Genomic DNA, 23,540 nt, shown 5'->3' with positions numbered 1-23,540 from the left:
CAAATCAGTTCCATGACAACACATGTTGAGGCTTAAGTTGAATATACAATAGAAAATTCATTGCACTGCGACACAGAAAAAAATCAATTAAAGCAAAAGCCGCAGCAAAGTATTAGAGCTCTCGATCTGGCAAAACAGACCCAAAAAAACATGACCTCAACTATCAGTTCTCTAAAATGCATGAACAAAAGAAAGGAGAACTGGACTTCAGCACAACCATCTTCAGAGCTTGTGAAACACTCATGCTGCCATGAGTGACTGACAAAGACAACACATGAATCAAGATACAACAACATTTGTCCCAACTACAACCTGAACATGAGCCACACTGGTTTATCTCACTACAATCTCCAGCATTTGCCCCAACAACAGCTACAAGTTACCTACCATCAGCCTACATTATTACATCACATCACTGTCAAGAACAACCCTATGCGCCCGTGAACACCGTCACCACCAGAGGCCCGCACTCCATTGCCTGGGTTGTCTTGAGAAACTATGTCAAACACATAACATAAATTATCAATCCACATAATACTGCCTTTGAATACTTGCTCAAAACTGAAACTATGTTGAATAGAAAACTGTTACTCATCATATAAGGTGTTCCATATAGCCTACGCCCATGAACAGTATAAAATCTTAGTTCACAATAACCAGGTTGGAAACTCCAAGAGTAAAAGCAGACTATAAATAATGCAAACATAGAACTCATATGGACTAACCCTACTTATCTCACAACATTACTCTCACAGTAACATGAGATTAACTTGAAGCTTAATACTAAACTATGTAAAACAACAACATAATATGATACTCATGAATGATGCAAATAAGATGCACAGCACCCGATGTGATAATATTGAATCTTGTGCATCCTTATAGGATAGAATAAGAAAATACAGGCATCACATTTCATAGTTAAACTGACCAAACAGATGAACGGACAACATAACAAAGGATAAGGGAACGACGTTCAAAATGTTAGGTCAATAGTCAACATTACTAACTGATTGTGGGAACTACAAAAATAGGATGCTCACAACAATCTTCATTGAATGAACAGATAACAATGAATAAAAATGTAATTTATGCAGGGAGGAAGAACATCAAGCTATGAAATTCAGTTGCTATTAGGTTACAGGTTTTATACACCCAACCAGGCGACGACGAAGGGCTAAATTATGGCATCCATATATAGCATTCAACAATAACATCAGTTACAGTTTGCAACATCAGAGCAGATGTATAATTGACAATTGTGCTACAATATAAATTGCATTAGAACATACTAATTAACAGAACATGGCTACAGATTACAATAGCAATACTATTTACCAAGCTAAGACTAATCCAACACCGGACAGAGTATGAAACCAGCTGAAGCCCAACCGGAATATCCATGTAGAAAATCAAACACACGGACTAATGATCAAAAGGATTGGTAGATTCCAACACAGTAACCAGCATTTGAATACACCTTGACATACCACCAGAGAAAAACACAGCAACAGTAAAGTAGTTCTGCGGAGACAATCCAAGAGCATCTTCACTCTACTTGAAAGAACCTTCAAACAGATCACTTCAAAAGCAAACTTCCATGTTCATTTAAGGTACCTCCCAGGAAAATTAAATCTAGAATGCAAACAAAACAAGCACCTCCGATTTCCTAGGAATCTTGAAATGAAACACCAAAATATAGCCACTCAAGAATCACCTCCGCCATGAGCATGTCCACACAGTTTACAACATGGTAATATGGCACAATCATTTTCATATGATCTGACATGTATAGGATGCTAGGCGAAAGCAAATATATCCGGATAGACCTAGCAAACCTTTTTCCAACTTCCACTAATTCTTATCGAGTCTGACCAAGTATGAAGGAACGGGATCAAAAGCAAAAATAACAGCTGAATTTTGACTGTGAACTGTCTCCAACCCGTTGTTTTTCGCCGCAAAAATATAAACACCTTGAACTGAACAGACCAAGCCAAACTAAAACCACAACCATCAATCTCTCGTTCGGATCATGTCTCCACTGAAGCAACTAAACCGACCAGACCAATCCGCCATAACAAACAGAAATGAAACCAAACGAACTGCTCCACCTCCACGCATCTATACCAACAAAGCTCGTTATTCGCGCCAAACATAATCTCCATTTCTCATCACAACCTTAAATCAAATCATCACGACCATGATAATAATATAAAGGATAAGACGCGACCCTAGATCAGATCACAACCAGAGCATGATGGATCCCTAAATCAGATCAGAAGTCAACAACAAAACAGATTAGCCACGACCAAAGCAGCAAGGTTCAGAAGAACAGGGTACCAATATCAACGGAACAGACGAGGAGAAACTATGTGATAAGTGGTGTTGAAACTATTAGCACATATTAGACGCTCCAAATACGCTAGTACAGTTCAATGTAAACTGGCTATGTGGTAAAAAATGACATATTAGATGATACAGTTAAGTTTCTTTCAGTAAATAACCCTATATCCCCCTCCCTCACACCACCACACAACACACAGAAATTTGCTATGTATGTAATCCTTGAAACTGCTTTTACTCTAAGCATGGTGTGCAATGTTGAATGCTAACATGTACAATGACCTCTCTGTTGAGACAATGTGAAGATTATCTGATATCCACTTCAGTATGGTTTCCTAAGACTTATGAAGCAGAAAGTAATTTCATCTTCCTAACTTCATAATTAATACAAGTAGTATGCCTTTGGTTTTGCTCAGTTGCCACTTTCCAAATAATTATAATTCAAATGCAGCTGTTGATTTTTCTACTGGTGATGATCCATGGCCAATATTCAGATTACAGAAGAAATACAACTTACCAGGAAAATCAGCCCCTTTAAGTGCGTAAGTGGTCTGAGGAAAATTGGGGAAGTAGGAAGAGATCAGTGAGCAGCAACACCACCTGGTTTACCAACTCACATACCCACAAAACTGGAAAAAAATCCACGCGACCTGACAACAACAGCACATCAGAGAAATGAGGTTCTCCAAGGGCTGCCGGTGGAAGGTGACGCTGCAGATCGAGCCGGGAGGCGCTCCGGTGGTGACGAAGGTGGGGCCCGGTCGGATCCGGGCGGATCTCGCCTGGGTGGATCCATTTTTAGCGGATTTGTCGTGGAGGCGGTCGGATCCGGCGAGATTGAGGCCGACGGCTTCATGGAGGTCCCTGTCCAGGAGAAAGAGGGAGAGAGGTGAGAGGAGATCGAGAAGGATGAGAAGGGAGAGGGGCGAGGCGGCGGAGCGGCCAGAGGTTCGGAAGGTACCAACGGCGGGGCGTGGCGGAGTTGTGGGATCGCTGGCGAGGCGGCTGGCGGGCGCGAGGGGAGCGATGGCAGCTTACCCGACGGCCGGCGCAACACCGGATCGACCGTCGCCTGGGTCAGGCGGGGCGGGGAGGGGCGGGGCAGGAGGTGGCCGGAGAGTAGCGTGCTCGTGGCCGTGGTGGAGGACGGGGCCGGAGAGAGGATACCGCGATGGAGGACGATCCCGTGGTGGAGGTGGATAATGTGAGCTGGGGTGTTTTTTTTAATAAAACTGAAACGTTTTTTGTTCACTCAAATCAGGAGTGCGGATTGAATACCCAATACATCAGGGGCTTTTTTACAAAATGCCCGACGACGGACGACAGAAGCGCTGCGCGCTTTATTGTTAGGGGAGATAAACCAGAAGCGGAGTCCCACATCTAGTTGACCAACAAAAACAACTATGTGATCTTTTTTTTTCTCTCTCTCCTCTCTCTTGTCTCAACCACGCACCTTTTTTTGTGATTATAAGGGTTGGATGGTTCCGTGCTGCATTATTGTCCATACAAATCTATGAACGGATACAATGTATGATTTGGGGTTAATGTTCGAGATGCACTTACGTCCCAACTTGCTTGTATTGCAGGTAGACCTTTAAAACAAAGTGTTGAATGTTTGGCTCTTATATCATCATCCGCGGACATCTGAGAATGCATCCGAACACAAATATTGTGTCCATTTGTGGGATGGCGTTGGAAATGACACAAATGAGGCGAGACGAGATAGATGAGTTCCCATGATGCGTGGAACCGGGCGCAGGGAGAGAAAAATCGGATGCAGAAAAAACATGCCCACCCTTTCATCTCCAAATCAGATGAAGCTGAATCTTTTTCTAGCGACCTATGCTCGAAAATTGCTTTTGGAGCCCGGCCTCTATGGTGATCTTTAAATTTGAAATTCAAAATCCATGAAAATTCATATTTTTACATTTTTTTGAAAAAGTACAGAGATAAGTGAGGGCGTAACACACATGTGTATAAATTTTCAGAAAAAATACGTTAAAATAAGGTCTATATAAAAACTAAATCCAAAACTTTTTAACACATGATACTATTCATCATACAAGGTCATTAATTTGTTTTCTATGCAGATCATATCTTTAGGTATTTCATCCTAAAATCTAGACACATGCACGTAACATTTTTCTTTACTTGTATATTTTTTTCAGATTTTTCAAATCAAAAATTGTAAATTATAATTTTTTTCAAAATTTCGAGTTCTATGGAGCTCGGCCTCCAAACGTTCGTTCTCCTGATGCTCGTCTTAAAACCGTACCAGTGCAAACCAATCCGTGGTTGGATGGTTAGAAGGACTGTGGTATCCCTTGTCTACCAGAGTTCAAGTCACATACTTGACATTGATCTTTGCATTTTCCTGAATTTACTTCAGGTCTTCCAGTGATGTGTTTTCTAGCCTATTAAAGATGCTCATAGGGGTAAGGTATGCGTGCGTTTATAGCAATAAGTATACGCTCGTATAGGTGAACGAATTTGATTGTATTCTGTAAAAAAAAACCCGCACCCCCTAAGCCCTTCCCGAACGTGAAGGAGCATCGTGGTTAATCACGTGGGTACAAACAGGAGAAGCCAGAGAGATACCTAAACCCAAAACCGCACTGAAACACCGCTGGAAATGCGGAGACCCGGATCGCAACGAGACAACTCTGACTGGTCAAGGCCACCCTCAATCCCTTGATTTAACTACAAGCAATCCACCATTTCGTTTCGTTAATAACGCCGCCCGAGGGCACCAGACACCAAAATTTCACGCATGGAATTTACAGCTCCCCAAGCCGCCCGTCCGTCCTCCTCTCCGCGCCGCGCGGGCCCACCGGCCGCATTATTCTCCCCCGTACCGTTCTTTCACCGACACCCGCGGTAAGAAACACCACCCGGGGCCATCCGGGCCGTCCGATGCCCCGACCGCTCGCATCCGGCGGCGGGACCGCCGCCCACCTACCCCCATTAATTGGGCTGGCCGCCCCGTCCCGCGGCAGCATCACCACTTCAGGAGCAGCAGCAGCGAGGTCCAGTCTCAGCTCAGCTCACTCTCGCCGCTGCTTGCTCCCCTCCCCCAACCCTCGCCAGCGGCGGCGAGCTCCCCTCCGGCGACGAGGCTCGAGGAGTCTACGGTCAAGCCCCGTCCGTCTCAATCCTGCGCGCTCCGGTGCGGCCGCCCGTCGTCCCCGCTCGCGCCGGCCGCGTGATCTGGTGAGAGCCTTTTTTTTTCCTCTGCTTCGCCTTCTCTTCTTCTCCAGTTCTCCTCCTCGTTCACGGTGGGGTTGGAGGGGAGTCGCTGGGGGACGGAGATCTGGGGGTGCGGACCGTAATGGCGGCGCTGCGTGCCGGGGGTTTAGCTGGGAGGTGTGCCCGGTGGGGGATCTCCACTTCATGCTCCATCTGCGTGATGGCGCAGCATTCTGGTTTGGGTGCTGAGACCGAAGTCATACGAGAATCAAATTGTTTATTTTCGGCGGTCGATTCGTGAGAGCTGACTGCTCAGATCGCGAACTTCTGGAGCTGCTTGGCCAGACGAGACCGGTCAACTGCCTTCGGGTTTCCGTGTTTTGGAGTCGGATTCTAGGGTTCCTGGATGTTCTTGGATTATTGCTGGGTTTAAGGCCAGATATACTACAGTATTAGATTCGGTAAGTGGGATCCCCTAGCGTTTAGGCGTTCAGATGTCATTATTGGTGGCCATGATTGGGGTGCTCTACTCCAGTAGGGCCATCTAGGCTCTATTTTTAATTATTAGAGTGCTGCTAATTTGGGGATAAGTTTATCATTAGTTAGTGATATGGCTCACGAATGCGACACTTGCAGTGCATGTGAGATTTAGTGCCTACCATGGGCCGACGTGGTTGTTTGGGCGGGTTTGGTTCGATTAAGCGTTCATGTCGTCAGGTTCAGAAGTGCATTTCGTGTTGAGAGTTCTAGTTTGGTATGCAAGATTTATTCTCAAGCGATGCTCCTTACTTACAGGTTGTTCTGAAATGGCCGGCGGCATTACCTGTGGATCCTTGCTGCAGAAATTACAGGTATGCGGCACTTTGCAAACTGCAACAAGGTTTTTTGTTTTGTTTTGTTTGTCAACTTGGTTTTGTGCAACTGATGGTGACATGCTTCTTCTATGAAATCTCCCTGCTATAGCTTGTGTGGGATGAAGTTGGTGAGAGCGACGAGGACCGCGACAAGGTCCTGTATCAGCTGGACCAGGAGTGCCTGGATGTCTACAAGAGGAAAGTTGATCAGGCCACCAACTCTAGGGATCTCCTTATCCAGGCGCTCGATGACTCGAAGATCGAGCTTGCCAGGCTTCTTTCTGCTCTTGGGGAAAAAGCTGTAGCGAGAACCGTAAGTTCATATTGTCACAACGCTTAAGGATTGCTGGTTGATTTTCATCCTAGACAATTTTGTGGAGTGCATGCATGATACATTCTAGTGCATATTCAGTGGAACTAGGAACTGACCAACAAAGCTTTTCTGTAATAGCAGTTCCCACCTCATTCTTTTCCTCTCGATGTGCATGATATTGATTGTCATAACTCAGAAGTGAAATGACACTTTGAATCTTAGAGCCATTTTTTTAATTATGAAAGTAAATCAAGAATTATGAATGCATGCAGCCTGAGAAGACATCAGGGACAATCAAGCAACAGCTAGCTGCTATCGCTCCAACACTTGAGCAGTTGAATAAGAAGAAGAATGAGAGGAAGAGGGAATTTGTCAGCGTACAGTCACAAATTGATCAAATATGTGGTGAGATTGCTGGCACCACAGAGGTCGGTGAGCAGGTGGCTACACCACAGGTCAACGAGGATGATTTGACACTTGAGAGGCTTGAAGATTTTCGGTCCCAACTCCAGGAGCTTGAGAAAGAGAAGGTAATACCCACTCCTTCCCTAATTTATTTTTGTTTTTTACCTGGTCAAAGAGAAAAATGGTTTATTATGATGTTTTGACTATTTCTTCGCCGTTGATTCCCAATGGCTAACAAGAGTTTCTACGCGCTTGAAAACTGGTTTGCAGAGCAATAGGTTGGAGAAAGTTCTTGAGTATGTAAGCATGGTGCATGATCTATGTACTGTCTTGGGGATGGATTTTCTCAGTACCGTGACTGAAGTTCATCCCAGTCTAGATGACTCTATTGCTGATAACTGCAAGAGCATCAGCGATGATACATTATCAAAACTTGACAAGACAGTAGCCACACTTCATGAAGATAAAAAATTGAGGCTAAGCAAGGTAAAAACAAAAATCACATTTCTTAAAATCTGAAGCACATACCTATTTTATTACATGCACAATCTCATTAATGGCTTATTTGGTATTCTCAGCTTCAAGAGCTTGCCGGTCAACTGTATGATCTTTGGGATCTCATGGATGCTCCCACACAAGAAAGGAGCATGTTTGATCATGTTACATGCAACAGATCAGCATCTGTAGATGAAGTCACTGCTCCTGGGGCACTTGCCCTTGATTTAATTGAACAGGTCAGATTACGTTTGAAATTCTCTGGTAGGATTATTCCCTGGTATGAATTGTTTGTTCAGCTCTATTTGGCCTTTTTTCCTGTTCAGGCTGAGACAGAGGTTCAAAGGCTGGACCAGCTAAAATACAGCAAGATGAAAGAAATTGCTTTCAAGAAGCAAACTGAGTTGGAAGACATCTATGCCGGTGCTCACACAGTAATAGACACCGCAGCTGCCCATATGAAATTGTTGGCACTGATTGAGGCAGGGAACATAGAACCAACAGAACTAATTGCAGATATGGAAGGTCAGATAGGAAAAGCAAAGGAAGAAGCATTGAGCAGAAAAGATATATTAGATAAAGTTGAAAAATGGATGTCTGCATGTGAAGAAGAAAGCTGGCTTGAAGATTATAACAGGGTATGCTAATAATTTACTTTAGCAAATCAGTGCTGCTGGTTTTAGGACTGGCTTCTCACGCACAAATTCAAAATCTCTCTGCAGGATGACAACAGATATAACTCCAGCCGAGGTGCCCATCTGAATCTCAAACGTGCAGAAAAAGCTCGTATTCTTGTCAGCAAGATTCCAGGTACTTGTCTGAAATGCATATATGAACATCTTCTGTGAACATCTGTATACGATGGAAGCCTATTTATGTTTATCGGATTTTCTTTTGGTCATGCATTTTATTGTACGAGTACACATGTTATTCTGTTCGTTACTAATGCAATCAATGGTTTCATTCCAGCGCTTGTCGAAACTTTGGTGGCCAAGACTAGGGCATGGGAAGAGAGCCGTGGTCTATCCTTTATGTATGATGGTGTACCGCTTCTAGCTATGTTGGATGAGTATGTTATGCTGAGGGAGGAAAGAGAAGAAGACAAGAAAAGAATGAAGGTATGTTCTACTTGCTCTTAAAATTGGAAGCGAATACTTTCCCAATTTAGAATGCCCTTGAATTATGTTTGAGTGTCTTGTGAACGCGGACAGTGTTTTGAATATGCTGATTGCTTTTAGCAATAGGCATTTCATTGTCTGGTTTCTACCCTTTGAGTTCAGTCCATCAGGATGCTGTCACATCTAATCATAAGTAGGAAACCTGGAACTAGGAACACAAACACTACGAGATTCATCACTAGTGCCTAGGGCTAGATTATTTCTATATCTGGCATATGCTCTTGTCCCCTATTTCAGCAATATGAATTCTCCATTTTGTGTGCTACATTCACATGCCAGGAACAAAAGCGCTATGTCGAGCAGAAACTGAACACTGACCATGAAGGGCCATTTGGATCGCGAGTCAGCCCTAACAGACCGGCTACCGCGAAGAAGTTACCCGGCCCAAAATCCAACGGCACGTCCATGAACGGCACTCCTCCGAGCAGAAGACTGTCAATCAGCGGTCAGCAGAATGGAAGGTTTGGGGGGAAGGACAGCAAGAGAGACAGCGCGACGAAGGCGGTGTCGTCCCCAGGGAACGGAGCTGCTGCCAAGGAAGACGCGTCCTCCCACATCTCCGGCACCGACCTGGCTCCGACCACGCCGTGATCTTTGACCTAATATGGTGTACTATTAGAAGATAAGAAAGGATATTTGCTGATGGTTTGTTTTTCCATTGTTTTGTGCTAATATAATGTGCTGTGTTTGTAGCGAGGAGAGGGAGTATAAGTGACGTCCATCGACCCCTCTGTAGTTCGGCTACCTGGCCAGGGTTTGTTTGCTCCTGGTGTAAAGTGGTGTTCCACTTTTGATTAGTTTCAGCGAGGCGTACACTATTTTCTGCTACCTGTGATCGGACGTAGTATAGACTTTGCTGGTCTGTGTTATTAGTCGTTGAAATAACCTTTTTGTGTGCCCTGCCTGGTCATCTTTTGCCTCCTAATCCTATTAGCATGATTTTGTTTCCTTTGGTTTCCCACGTTTGCTTGTGATACTCTGATTTGCCGCTGAGTCGCTGACGCCTACGTACTCCATAATACTACCTCCGTCGGGGATTACTAGTCCCAGAGACCAAATTCGCAGGACCAAGGAAACAATTATTAGCAGTGCTTAGTTAATGGCCATTGGTTTAGGCTGTCGCAGTTGCACGCATGCATTGGTTGGTGTGGCTGCTGCCCCACTACCTCAGGCTGGTCGTAATGCGAGTATCATAGGCTGATTGTAATGAAAGTATCATAGATGTACTCCCTCTGTAAACTAATATAAAAGTGTTTAGATAATTAAAATAGTGATCTAAACGCTTTTATCATAGGTGTACTCCCTCTGTAAACTAATATAAAAGTGTTTAGATAATTAAAATAGTGATCTAAACGCTCTTATATTATTTACGGAGGGAGAATGTTCATGTCAACTATTACATCATTTTGTTGAGGTAACATAAAATTAAATGAAGAAAGAAGGGGATTAAATAAAGAAAGAAGGTGTTGAGTATCATATCATGATACCATATCATATTAAATGTTGTGCTATTTTGTGTCATGTATGATACTCCCTTCGTTCCTAAATATAAGTCTTTCTAGGGGTCCAACATAATGGGCTACATATAGACATATTTTAGAGTATAGATTCATTCATTTTACTTCGTATGTAGACATTTAGTAAAATATCTTAAAAGACTTATATTTAGGTACGGAGGGAGTAATAAATGACCGTGTCATATTAATACCATGTACTCCCTCTATCCATATATACAAGGCTTAATGAGTTTTTCGAGGCTAACTTTGACCATATGTTAAAACAATAATATATGACATGCAAGTTACATAAATCATATCTTCAAATTTGTACGTGAAAGGAGCTTTCAATAATATAATTTTCATATACTATTAATCTTATCAATAGTCAAAGGCTGTCTTGAAAAATGCATTAGGCCCTATATATATATGGATGGAGGGAGTACATGATACTAGTACTCCCTCCGTCACGGTTTAGAAGGCGTGTATGAAAATTCTCTAGAACCTACTCCCTCCGTCACGGTTTAGAAGGCGTGCCTTATATTTAGGAACGGAGGGAGTAGATGGTTATTGATTGACTGTGAAATGAGTTAAAAATAGCATTCTCACTATGCATGCATATAAAAGTAGTACAATGAAGTACTAATTAGAAGCTAGGAGTAAATGCAATGCGTCTAAAACCTTGTCTATTGTGAAAATGCACGTAAATTTAACTGTGTCTTCTAAACCGTATCGGAGATAGTATATGATACCTCATGCGTGGAGCCTAAATTGTCCCTCTCGGGCTGTGAACAACAACCAATACCATTTTGCATGCACAGATGGTCTCCTCTTGCGTTGTGATTAAATCGAAGAGAAAAAAGCAAGCCTTTTCCCGAGCGGCCTAAGAATGACCGACATGCTGCTCCTACCGAGCGGCCCTCTAAACCCAGACGAAGGAAGTAATTGTTAATTGACGGTCATCATAAAACACACACACTAGCGGAATCGTCATATGCATCGTTAATGCCATAATATACTCCCTCCGCATATTAGTTTTGACTAAAGTCATACTTTATAAAGTTTGACCGAGTTTGTAAAAAATAATATGAATATTTATAATAAAGAATTTATATGATATGAAAATTTACACAATGATGAATCAGATGATATTGATTTGGTGATGTATATGTTACTGTATTTTTTTTACAAATTATTGAAAATATTTAAGTTTTGACTTTATGCAAAGCTAATATGTGGAGTCAACAAAAACGAAGTGAGTACTTTAAAGGTTCTTGCCCTTAGATTTTGTAAATAGTGCTTAACGGCATCTGAAGTCGTACAATATATGTATATGGGACGAATTTTGATTACTAATTTCTAATTATGTGATCGTCTGATAATGTTTAGTAATAGTTTGGTTAGATTAAATGGCTTAAATGTCACTTAAGAACAAATCAAATACAAATTATGAAGCCCGTCTTTGGTGATTATGTGTTGGCCAGTGCTCTCCGCCGGCGAGCTGGTCGAAACTTTCGGCGACCGCGCGCGGACCGCACGATCCGCCAACCGCCGCGCGTCCGCATCGTTAGATCTTTATGTAACATTTTTTTCCACGATGCAGCAAAATTTCAGCGCGATGCAACAATTTTCGTGAACGGTTGAAAAAAAAAATTGTAGAAAAAAAATATGTACGTGATCGTAGCAAAAAAACCGAAGCTGATGGTGCGTGATAGCAAAAGTTAAACGCCGGTTGTAGCAAATATCTACATAAACGTGGATGCAACTTTTTTATTGAACGGTTGCAACAAAAAATGATGTTAGTTGTAGCAAAAATTAACACGGTTGTAGCATAAGTAAAAAACATCGATTGTAACAAAAAATCCGACGAACTGGAGTTGCAACCAAACGTATATGTAGCTTTTTAACTGAATAAATGTAGCAAATAAAAAACGCTTATTGCAAATACGAACGCTGGTTGCAACAAATTTAAATGGAAAAAAATTGCACGCCTAATCAGCGCTGAGCGCAGGTCACGTGCGGCCGGCCGAATGCGCACCGACTAGGAACGTTTCCCTTATGCGTTTGCGCACAAGCCAACAAAAAAAATTGTGGAGGGCTCTCTATATGCCGGACTCTAGTTTTGATGTTTATTTCATAGTCCAGATTAGCAAGCCATACTTGTTACGTAAAAACAAGCTAGTCACGGTTTGGTTTACAAGTAAGAAAGAAATATGATTAACTAGGATAAATGTAATGTTTTTAGCATCATTCAAACATAGGAGGTCCTTTCGAAAGAACTGGGATGCGGCAGGAAGAAATGAACCCTAATGTTGCCCCTCGACACTTTTTAGTTGAACAAATGAATTATTTTTCAAAAAGTGAAGTGATTCCACATTCGCAATAAAAAGGATGTGATTTTAAAAGTTCAATTTAGTTGTTAAACTAGAACATCAGGAGATCCTAAGGGCAACTCCAATGCGGGTCATCAAATTTGTCCTAAAGGTTTGAACCATACAGTCGAGACATTTTTAACCATCGAATGCTAGTCACCAAATGTCCGTCCATGAATGGTGGATAAGGTGGTCACCGATATTCGAAATTCCTCAACCAACATCAAATAATGGGATGTTTGTGGGAGTCCACACGTCTCTTTGACCAATCGCTAGACCACATCTACTCACAACCCATGTGTCTTACTCACCTCTTTTTCCTCTCGCACTGCCCGAACCACTCCGGGTCATAACCAATTGTTCGAATTTGATGACTACGGGCGTGTTTGGCTGCGTGCATCGTTTTTACCCCTTCCATACTTGTCTCTCTTGGGCATGTCTGAGCTAATGCAGGCTAAAAATCATGTTTCGCACATCGATTGGTTGCTGCATCATCGCACCGATTCTAGCTCATATGTTTGGTTGCCTACTTACGACTGTGCTGATGCATTGCCCGCTGTTTGGTTGCATATGTCTAGCTAGGTCTGCTTACCTTGTATCATATGTGGTGAGCGTACCATCTACACCCTACATACGGTCACACGGATCACACCAATAAAACTGCACTACAATCACGACGAAACTGGACGATGACGAAATTCTTCATACCAAACACCACAAAGTGACAAGGAGCCTTGCATACTTTAACACTACTTGTTTGCTTGAGCACGACTATGGAGTAAGCATCCTCTGTCGCTTGCCTTGTCTTAAACCCTTTGAAAGTGTTGTCTGTGTAACTGCTCATTTGTTCTCGGCATGCTTGCCATGAACTACAAACCCCTCGAACCCTGTACACCACATACCACTTCTCCTAGCATGGTAGAAGAGCAACAATTCAAGCAGCAAGCAAAGGAGCACACTACACATGGAACAGAAGAAACTTAGTCATGCATGATCACAAGGCAGAGCGAGTTCATACTAGCTAATATGGTGTCATCCTACCACCACATCAGAAAGAGGGTGTAACCCTATCACTGCAACTTCACAATGATCGTGAGGGGTTAGTATATACTACATCATCAAAATATACATGCCAATAACAGTTTTAAAGCCCTAGCTACCAAATGTACATCGTCATCGTCATCATCATCACCACCGTCATCAAGGGCCATGCACGTCATCACCACCAGAAACGATACTAGCAGTAGTGCTTAACCAATCAAGGCCTAAGCTAGAGGAACCTATGGGAGTTCCCTGTGGAAACGAACCCAAGACCCCGAGCCTTATTGTCCAAAAGTTGGCTCAAAGCAGTCACAAGAGCCTTTGGACTAAAGCCACCTTGGTCCATGATGGCGCTGTGCAGGTCAGGGTGGACATCGACCGGCTTGTTCTCTCTAATGACGGTTGGCCGCCACCTCCTTGACACTGCCAGTCATGATGCTTAAGACACTCAGCTCGCCCCTTCATCAAGTCGCCATCTCCTTTTCCTATCAAGCACAAGAACGTGAGCACCACCCTTATTAGGAACACAAAGGTTGGTGGTGTCTGACTCCCGGGTGTCCGGGTAGTCAGGCATAGGCAAATCAAGCGGCTCACTCGAGCCCGTGACATGCTTGCCGGTTTCCATCCCAAAGGAGAAGATCTGTTGCATCTGCAACTAGTTCCGGAAAGGTGTGTTGTGGAACTCTTTGTCCTTGGGGTGGTCTTAATAAAGAAACACATCATAGCTAGTTGTGTTTGTAATGTTAGACATGCTTAAACAAGTGATGTGAGCTACCAGTGTGTGGCCTTGGTAGTGCCGTGCCACCAAAAGGAGCGTGCAAGTGTCATAATGTCACGACGCGCCGCTAATTTCTATGAGTTTGGACACTTTGACCCATCTCGCTCTCCACTCTGCGAGGTGGTTGTAGACCTGTGTTGAGGTGACCTTTTGACTGCATAACTCGAACACCTGCTTGGAAACATAGTTCAAGTCCACCTTCTTGAAGCCCTTGCGGAGTCCCCACCTGACTGGTTATGATATCACACATCATGTTAAGAACAAACGTGGACATGAATGACTGCCATTTCATCATCTTCCGCTCCATCTGCCTTTACCTTCGCATCCTTGATGACTGTGTTCTGTGCAACAACAACAACATTAGGTGGAACCAAAAAAAATTGTAGGCACAAATGATGGATGGATAATAGACCCTCGATGACATCTAAACTGGGACACATCTGCTCGTCGATGATATGTTGGGAGTTCTCGACATAGGATGGTGAGAACTGGCTCTCATAAAGACAATGGCCTGACTAAAATCTTGCACGCTCATGTCCTACAAACGTTAATATTAGCAAGTGTAGAACACACTACATGTGGACAATATGAATGAGCACTAAACATGGAAAGTAAGCATTACACACAGATCATTGAGTTCAACACACAACCCTTGGCCATTCCTCAATCTCATAGCATACCATGGAGTTCAACGCAATACCATACCTACCATATCATCCTTGCCAACATGGAAACAATATGAAGCTCATCAAATCCCGCAAGGAACGCTTAGCATGCTACAAATCTATTACCACTAGCTACCATATATATATATATATATATATATATATATATATATATATATATATATATCACATCGACAATGTACAATGCTACACCATGCTCACATATCTCTCATATCACATGCCCACAAATAAGGATGTCAATTTTATCCATGGTCATGAATACCCGTGGATAACCGACCAGAATGGGTAGGGTTTGGATACATTTTTATACCCATGGACAATGCCTAAACCCGACTAATGGTGGATAGGGCATGCATATAATTATGTATCCATGGGTATACCCAAACCCGACCTGATAATATGACTAGCAAGCAAACATTCTATTGTTGGGGAACGTTGCATGGGAAACAAAAAAATTCATACGCACACGAAGACCTATCATGGTAATGTCCATCTATGAGAGGAGATTTGGATCTACGTACCCTTGTAGATCGCACAACAGGAAGCGTTAAGAAACGCGGTTGATGCAGTGGAACGTCCTCACGTCCCTCGATCCGCCCCACGAACCGTCCCGCGATCGGCTCCGATCTAGTGCCGAACAGACGGCACCTCCGCGTTCAGCACACGTACAGCTCGACGATGATCTCGGCCTTCTTGATCCAGCAAGCAAGACGAAGAAATAGATGAGTTCTCCGGCTGCGTGACGACGCTCCGGTGGTGGTGAAGGATCTACTCCTGCACGGCTCCGCCCGAGCTCCGCAGAAATACGATCTAGAGGCAAAACTATGTGTCTAGATCTGAGTTGCACGTGGCAAAGTTGTATCAAATCAGCCCTAAATCACCAGTATATATTAGGAGGGAGGGGGAGGGGCTTGCCTTGAGGGCCAAGCCCCCAAGGTGCGCCGACCAAGAGGAGGAGGAGGAGGAGTCCTACTCCAATCCTAGTCCAACTAGGATTGGAAAGTGGAGTACTTCCCTTCCTTCCCACCTTTTTTTTTCTTTCTTTGGTTTTTTCTCTATGGCGCATAGGCCTTATTGGGCTGTCCCACCAGCCCACTAAGGGCTGGTGCGCCACCCATAAGTTCTTTGGCCTTCCTCCGGGAGGGTTGCCCCTCTCGCGGTGAACTTTCGGAACCCATTCGTCACCCCCGGTACATTCCCGGTAATGCCCGAAAACTTTCCGGTAACCAAATGAAGTCATCCTATATATCAATCTTCGTCTCCGGACCACTCCGGAAAGAAAAAATTCCTTATTTGACACTCTTTTAAAATGTGTTTCCTTATTTGACAATGAAAAACCTTTTCTTCCTTATTTAACACTGTATCTAAATTTTGTTCCCTTTTTAACACTTCCGTGCCTTTTGACTACTAATGGTGTTTATTAACACTTGAAATGACGATTTGACCCCTAATCAACATGTGACCAAATTATTTTACACGGTGAAATGTCGGCGTTCACGCGTGCGTTTCGCCGTTGCTATAGGGCCGAGGCCGCGGCCACCTTCGTGGCGCTGGGCACCGTTGAGGGCAAGATGCGCTGTACGACGAAGAACGTCTCCATACCCCGAGTGTGACTGTGTGCATGCATGCATACGTTCTGTACGTCCTTCGTTTCTTGGCTGGGTTCTCTGAGGAGTGTGTGTGTGCATGCATGCGTAATGCGTTGTGTATGTGCGTGTTGTTCATCTATGTTTGTGCTTGCGTGCATAGTGTGTTGCTATGGTGTGTGCCCATGCGTCTATAAGATACTCCCTCCGTTTCTAAATATAAGTCTTTTTAGAGGTTTTACTAGGAGATTACATACAAATGTATATAGACATACTTTAGAGTGTGGATTCACTTATTTTGCTCCTGAAATCTTTAAAAGACATATATTTAGGAACGGAGGAGGAAGTAGCATCTAAAGATGTTGTGTCAATTAGAAAACAATACTGCTTTTTTCATCATGTGAAAAATTCTCGTCACATATTGACTAGGGGTAAAATTGTCTTTTCAAGTGTTAATTAACACCATTAGTAGTCAAAAGGCACGAAAGTGTCAAAAAAGGAACAAAATTTAGATACTGTGCTAAATAAGGAAGAAAAAGTTTTCCAGTGTCAAATAAGGAAACAAATTTTAAGACGGTCTCAAATAAGGAATTCTCTCTTCCGGAAACCCTCGTGACGTCTGTGATCTCATCCGGGACTCCGAACAACATTCGGTAACCACACATATAACTCAACTATACTAAAACATCGCCGAACCTTAAGTGTGCAGACCCTGCGGGTTCGAGAACTATATAGACATGCCCCGAGGTACTCCTCGGTCAATATCCAATAGCAGGACCTGGATGCCCATATTGGATCCTACATATTCTTCGAAGATCTTATCGGTTGAACCTTAGTGTCAAGGATTCATATAATCCCGTATGTCATTCACTTTGTCCTTCGGTATGTTACTTGCCCGAGATTCGATCGTCGGTATCCGTATACCTATTTCAATCTCGTTACTGGCAAGTCTCTTTACTTGTTCCGTAATACAAGATCCCGTGACTTACACTTAGTCACATTGCTTGCAAGGCTTGTGTGTGATGTTGTATTACCGAGTGGGCCCCGAGATACCTCTGCGTCACACGGAGTGACAAATCCCAGTCTTGATCCATACTAACTCAACGGACACCTTCGGAGATACCTGTAGAGGACCTTTATAGTCACCCAGTTACGTTGTGACGTTTGATACACGCAAAGTATTCCTCCGGTGCTAGTGAGTTATATGATCTCATGGTCATAGGAACAAATACTTGACACACAGAAAACTATAGCAAATAAACGACACAATCAATATTCTACGTTCATAGTTTGGGTCTAGTCCATCACATCATAGGAACAAATACTTGACACGCAAAAAACTATAGCAAATAAATCGGAAATATAATAATAACTATTTATCATTGCCTCTAGGGCATATTTCCAACAGTCTCCCACTTGCACTAGAGTCAATAATCTAGTTCTCACAACGTCATACGATTTACAGTGTAATAAATCAAACACCCATATAGTTCTGGTGTTGATCATGTTTTGCCCGTGGAAGAGGTTTAGTCAGTGGGTCTGCTACATTCAGATCCGTGTGCACTTTGCAAATATTCACGTCCTCTCCTTCAACGTAGTCGTGGATGAGGTTGAAGCGTCGTTTGATGTGTCTGGTCTTCTTGTAAACCTTGGTTCCTTTGCTAAGGCAATGGCACCACTGTTTTCACATAACAGAGTCAATGGATCTAGTGCGCTTAGCACAACTCCAAGATTTGTCATGAACTGCTTCATCCAGACACCCTCTTTGCAGCCTCCGAGGCAGCCATGTACTCCGCTTCACATGTAGAGTCTGCTACGACGCTCTGCTTGGAACTGCACCAGCTTACCGCACCCCCATCAAGAATAAATACGTATCCGGTTTGTGACTTAGAGTCAACCGGATCGATGTCAAAACTTGCGTCGACGTAACCCTTTACGACGAGCTCTTTGTCACCTCCATAAACGAGAAACATTTCCTTAGTCCTTTTCACGTACTTCAGAATATTCTTGACCGCCGTCCAGTGATCCACTCCTGGATTACTCTGAAACATGCCTGCCATACTTATGGCCAAGCTGACGTGTGGTCTAGTGCACAACATTGCATACATGATAGAACCTACGGCTGAAGCGTAGGGGACGGAACTCATTTGTTCTCTATCTTCCGTAGTTGCTGGGCACTGAGTCTTACTCAATTTTATACCTTGTAATACTGGCAAGAACCCCTTCTTGGACTGATCCATTTTGAACTTCTTCAAAACTTTATCAAGGTATGTGCTTTGTGAAAGTCCTATCAGGCGTTTCGATCTATCCCTATAGATCTTAATGCCTAGAATGTAAGCAGCTTCTCCTAGGTTCTTCATAGAGAAACTTTTATTCAAGTAATCCTTTATTCTCTCCAAAATCTCTACGTTGTTTTCAATCAGCAATATGTCATCCACATATAATATTAGAAACGCCACAGAGCTCCCACTCGCTTTCTTGTAAATACAAGATTCTCCAACCACTTGTATAAACCCAAATGCTTTGATCACCTCATCAAAGCGCTTATTCCAACGCCGAGATGCTTGCACCAGTCCATAAATGGACCGCTGGAGCTTGCATACTTTGTTAGCATTCTTTGGATCGACAAAACCTTCGGGTTGCATCATATACAACTCTTCCTTAAGAAAATCGTTAAGGAACGCCGTTTTGACATCCATCTGCCAGATTTCATAATCGTAAAACGCAGCTATTGCTAACATGATTTGGACAGACTTAAGCATCGCTACCGGTGAGAAAGTCTCATCGTAGTCAATTCCTTGAACTTGTGAAAAACCCTTTGCCACAAGTCTAGCTTTATAAATGGTCACATTACCGTCCGCGTATGTCTTCTTCTTATATATCCATTTGTTCTGAATAGCCTTGCGGCCTTCACGTAATACTTCTAAAGTCCACACTTTGTTCTCGTACATGGATCCTATCTCGGACTTCATGGCCTCCAGCCATTTGTTGGAATTCGGGCGCACCATTGCTTCTTCATAATTCACAGGTTCATTGTTGTCCAACAACATAATCGTTAAGACATGATTACCGTACCACTCAGGAGTAGTACATGATCTTGTCGACCTGCGAGGTCCGACAGTAACTTGATCCGAAGTTTCATGATCATCATCATCAACTTGTTCCTCAACCGGCGCCGCATCAACAGGGGTTTCCCCTTGCCCTACGCCATCATCAAGAGGAATTAGAGGTTCGGCAACCTCATCAAGTTCTATCTTCCTCCCACTCAATTCTTTCGACAGAAACTCCTTCTGAAGAAAAGCTCCGTTTTTAGCAACAAACACTTTGCCCTCGGATTTGAGATAGAAGGTATACCCAACTGTCTCTTTTGGGTAACCTACGAAGACACACTTTTCTGCTTTGGGTTCCAGCTTTTCAGGCTGAATCTTTTTGACATAAGCATCACATCCCCAAACTTTAAGAAATGACAACTTTGGTCTTTTGCCATACCACAGTTCGTATGGTGTCGTCTCAAAGGATTTCGATGGTGCCCTATTTAAAGTGAATGCAGCTGTCTCTAATGCATAACCCTAAAATGATGACGACAAATCGGTAAGAGACATCATAGATCGCACCATCTCTAATAAAGTATGATTACGACGTTCGGACACACCATTATGCTGTGGTGTTCCAGGCGGTGTCAACTGTGAAACAATTCCACATTGTCTTAAGTGAGCACCAAACTCGAATCTCAGATATTCACCCCCACGATCAGATCGTAGGAACTTGATCTTCTTGTTACGATGATTTTCAACTTCACTCTGAAATTGCTTGAACTTTTCAAACGTTTCAGACTTGCACTTCATCAAGTAGACATAACCATATCTACTCAAATCACTAGTGAAGGTGAGAAAATAACAATATCCGCCGCGCGCCTCCACACTAATCGGACCGCATACATCGGTATGTATGATTTCCAACAAGTCACTTGCACGCTCCATTGTTTCGGAGAACGGAGTCTTAGTCATCTTGCCCATGAGGCATGGTTCGCACGTGTCAAGTGAATCAAAGTCAAGTGACTCCAAAAGCCATCGGTATGGAGTTTCTTCATGCGCTTTACACCAATATGACCTAAGCGGCAGTGCCACAAAAACATGGTGCTATCATTGTTAACTCTAACTCTTTTGGTCTCAATGTTATGCATATGTGTATTATCGCTATCAAGATTCAATATGAACAATCCTCTAACATTGGGTGCATGACCATAAAAGATATTACTCATAGAAATAGAACAACCATTACTCTCTGACTTAAACGAGTAACCGTCTCGCAATAAACAAGATCCAGATATAATGTTCATGCTTAACGCAGGCACTAAATAACATTTATTTAAGTTCATAACTAATCCTGATGGTAACTGAAGTGAAATTGTGCTCACGGCGATTGCATCAACCTTGGAACCATTTCCCACACGCATCGTCACTTCATCCTTCGCCAGTCTTCGCTTATTTCGCAGTTCCTGTTTCGACTTGCAAATATGAGCAACAGAACCGGTATCGAATACCCAGGCACTACTACGAGAGCTGGTTAAGTACACATCAATAACATGTATATCGAATATACCTGAATTTTCCTTGGCCGCCTTCTTATCAGCCAGATACTTGGGGCAGTTGCGCTTCCAGTGACCCATACCCTTGCAATAATAGCACTCCGTTTCAGGCTTAGGTCCAGCTTTGGGTTTCTTCGTCGGATTGGCAACAGGCTTGCCGCTCTTCTTTGAATTACCCTTCTTTCCTTTGTCGTTTCTCTTGAAACTAGTGGTCTTATTCACCATCCCATACCCTTGCAATAATAGCACTCCGTTTCAGGCTTAGGTCCAGCTTTGGGTTTCTTCGTCGGATTGGCAACAGGCTTGCCGCTCTTCTTTGAATTACCCTTCTTTCCTTTGTCGTTTCTCTTGAAACTAGTGGTCTTATTCACCATCAACACTTGATGCTCTTTACGGAGTTCTGACTCTACGACTTTCAGCATCGTGAATAACTCGCTGGGTGACTTGTTCATCCCTTGCATGTTATAGTTCAACACAAAGCTCTTATAGCTTGGTGGCAGTGCTTGAAGAATTCTGTCAGTGATAGCCTCCTGCGGGAGTTGAATCCCCTGCTCAGCTAGACGGTTTGAGTACCCAAAATTTTTGAGCACATGTTCACTGACAAACGAATTCTCCTCCATCTTGCAAGCATAGAATTTATCGGAGGTCTCATACCTCTTGATCCGGGCGTTCTTCTGAAAGATAAACTTCAACTCCTGGAACATCTCATATGCTCAATGACGCTGAAAGCGACGTTGAAGTCCCGGCTCTAAGCCATACAAGACTGCACATTGAACTACTGAGTAGTCCTCCTTGCGTGCTAACCAAGCGTTCTTAGCATCTTGGTCAGCCGCGGCGGGTGGTTCATCTCCTAGCGCAGCATTAAGGACATAATCCTTCTTCCCAGCTTGTAGGAGCAACTTGAGATTACGAGCCCAGTTTACAAAGTTGCTTCCATCATCTTTCAACTTAGCTTTCTCTAGGAACATATTAAAATTCAGGGTGACTGTCGCGTGAGCCATTGATCTACAACACAAATATTTTCAAAGTGGACTTAGACTATGTTCAAGATAATTAGAGTTTAACTAATCAAATTACTTGCTAAACTCCCACTCAAAAAGTACATCTTTCTAGTCATTTGAGTGGTACATGATCCAATTTCACTAGCTCAAGTCCGATCATCACGTGAGTTGAGGATAGTTTCAGTGGTAAGCATCTCTATGCTAATCATATCATCTATACGATTCATGCTCGACCTTTCGGTCTCATGTGTTATGAGGCCATGTCTGCACATGCTAGGCTCGTCAAGCTTAACCCGAGTATTCCGCGTGTGCAATTGTCTTGCACCCGTTGTATGTGAATGTTGCGTCTATCACACCCGATCATCACGTGGTGTCTCGAAATGACGAACTGTAGCAACGGTGCACAGTCAGGGAGAACACAATTTCGTCTTGAAATTTTAGTGAGAGATCACCTCATAATGCTATCGTCGTTCTAAGCAAAATAAGGTGCATAAAAGGATTAACATCACATGCAATTCATAAGTGACATGATATGGCCATCATCATGTGCTTCTTGATCTCCATCATCAAAGCACCGACACGATCTTCATGTCACCGGCGCCACACCATGATCTCCCTCATCATGATCTCCATCAACGTGTCGCCATAGGCGTTTTCGTGCTACTTATCCTATTACTACTAAAGCTACGTCCTAGCAATATAGTAAACGCATCTGCAAACACAAACGTTAGTTTAAAGAAAACCCTATGGCTCGTGCCGGTTGCCGTACCATCGACGTGCAAGTCGATATTAAGTATTACAACATGATCATCTCATACGTCCAATATATCACATCACGTCATTGGCCATATCATATCACAAGCATACCCTGCAAAAACAAGTTAGACGTCCTCTAATTGTTGTTGCATGTTTTACGTGGCTGCTATGTGTATCTAGTAGATCGCATCTTACTTACGCAAAAACCACAACAGAGATGTGCAAATTGCTATTTAACCTCTCCAAGGACCGCCTCGGTTAAAACCAATTCAACTAAAGTTGAAGAAACCGACACCCGCTAGTCATCTTTATGCAACGAGGTTGCATGCCAAGCGATGAAACCAGTCTTTCGTAAGCGTACGAATAATGTTGGTCCGGGCCGCTTCAATCCAACAATACCGCCGAATCGAGAAAAGACTAAGGAGGGCAGCAAATCGAACATCACCGTCCACAAAACCCTTT

General features: G+C 43.2%; 1 protein-coding gene and 1 long non-coding RNA gene across 3 annotated transcripts; one reads left to right on the top strand and one right to left on the bottom strand.

Annotated features, from left to right (window-relative positions):
- Nucleotides 1–204: 204 nt before the first annotated feature.
- On the bottom strand, nucleotides 205–2,958 carry LOC123411409. The gene is made up of 2 exons (XR_006613259.1): nucleotides 2,861–2,958; nucleotides 205–496 (listed from the first exon to the last, which is right to left on the bottom strand). It is a non-coding gene; the product is annotated as an uncharacterized LOC123411409 (long non-coding RNA).
- Nucleotides 2,959–5,339: 2,381 nt separating this feature from the next.
- LOC123413457 (65-kDa microtubule-associated protein 1-like) lies at nucleotides 5,340–9,674 on the top strand. 2 transcript variants are annotated; one of them, XM_045106395.1, is made up of 10 exons: nucleotides 5,341–5,553; nucleotides 6,325–6,380; nucleotides 6,493–6,696; nucleotides 6,969–7,226; nucleotides 7,372–7,587; nucleotides 7,680–7,835; nucleotides 7,923–8,234; nucleotides 8,319–8,406; nucleotides 8,566–8,714; nucleotides 9,054–9,674. In XM_045106395.1, exons 2-10 carry the CDS (start codon nucleotides 6,336–6,338, stop codon nucleotides 9,363–9,365), a joined length of 1,740 nt encoding a protein of 579 aa, XP_044962330.1. In that variant the 5' UTR covers nucleotides 5,341–5,553; nucleotides 6,325–6,335; the 3' UTR covers nucleotides 9,366–9,674. The 2 variants fall into 2 exon arrangements, with proteins under 2 accessions (XP_044962329.1, XP_044962330.1); XM_045106394.1 differs by having other exon boundaries at nucleotides 5,340–5,553; nucleotides 7,680–8,234.
- Nucleotides 9,675–23,540: the final 13,866 nt, after the last annotated feature.

This window comes from Hordeum vulgare, chromosome 7H, assembly GCF_904849725.1.
Source record: "Hordeum vulgare subsp. vulgare chromosome 7H, MorexV3_pseudomolecules_assembly, whole genome shotgun sequence".
Classification (NCBI taxonomy): Eukaryota; Viridiplantae; Streptophyta; class Magnoliopsida; order Poales; family Poaceae; genus Hordeum; species Hordeum vulgare.
The sequence above is the reverse complement of the archived record's forward strand: the minus strand, read 5'-3'. Positions and strand labels throughout refer to the sequence as shown.

Bases quoted from the DNA above. Each gene is read 5' to 3' on its own strand.
- LOC123413457 (XM_045106394.1), top strand. From the start codon at position 6,336: ATGGCCGGCGGCATTACCTGTGGATCCTTGCTGCAGAAATTACAG. The intron at 6,381-6,492 runs GTATGCGGCACT...TCCCTGCTATAG, and splicing joins CCTTGCTGCAGAAATTACAG to CTTGTGTGGGATGAAGTTGG. The intron at 7,227-7,371 runs GTAATACCCACT...ACTGGTTTGCAG, and splicing joins AGGAGCTTGAGAAAGAGAAG to AGCAATAGGTTGGAGAAAGT.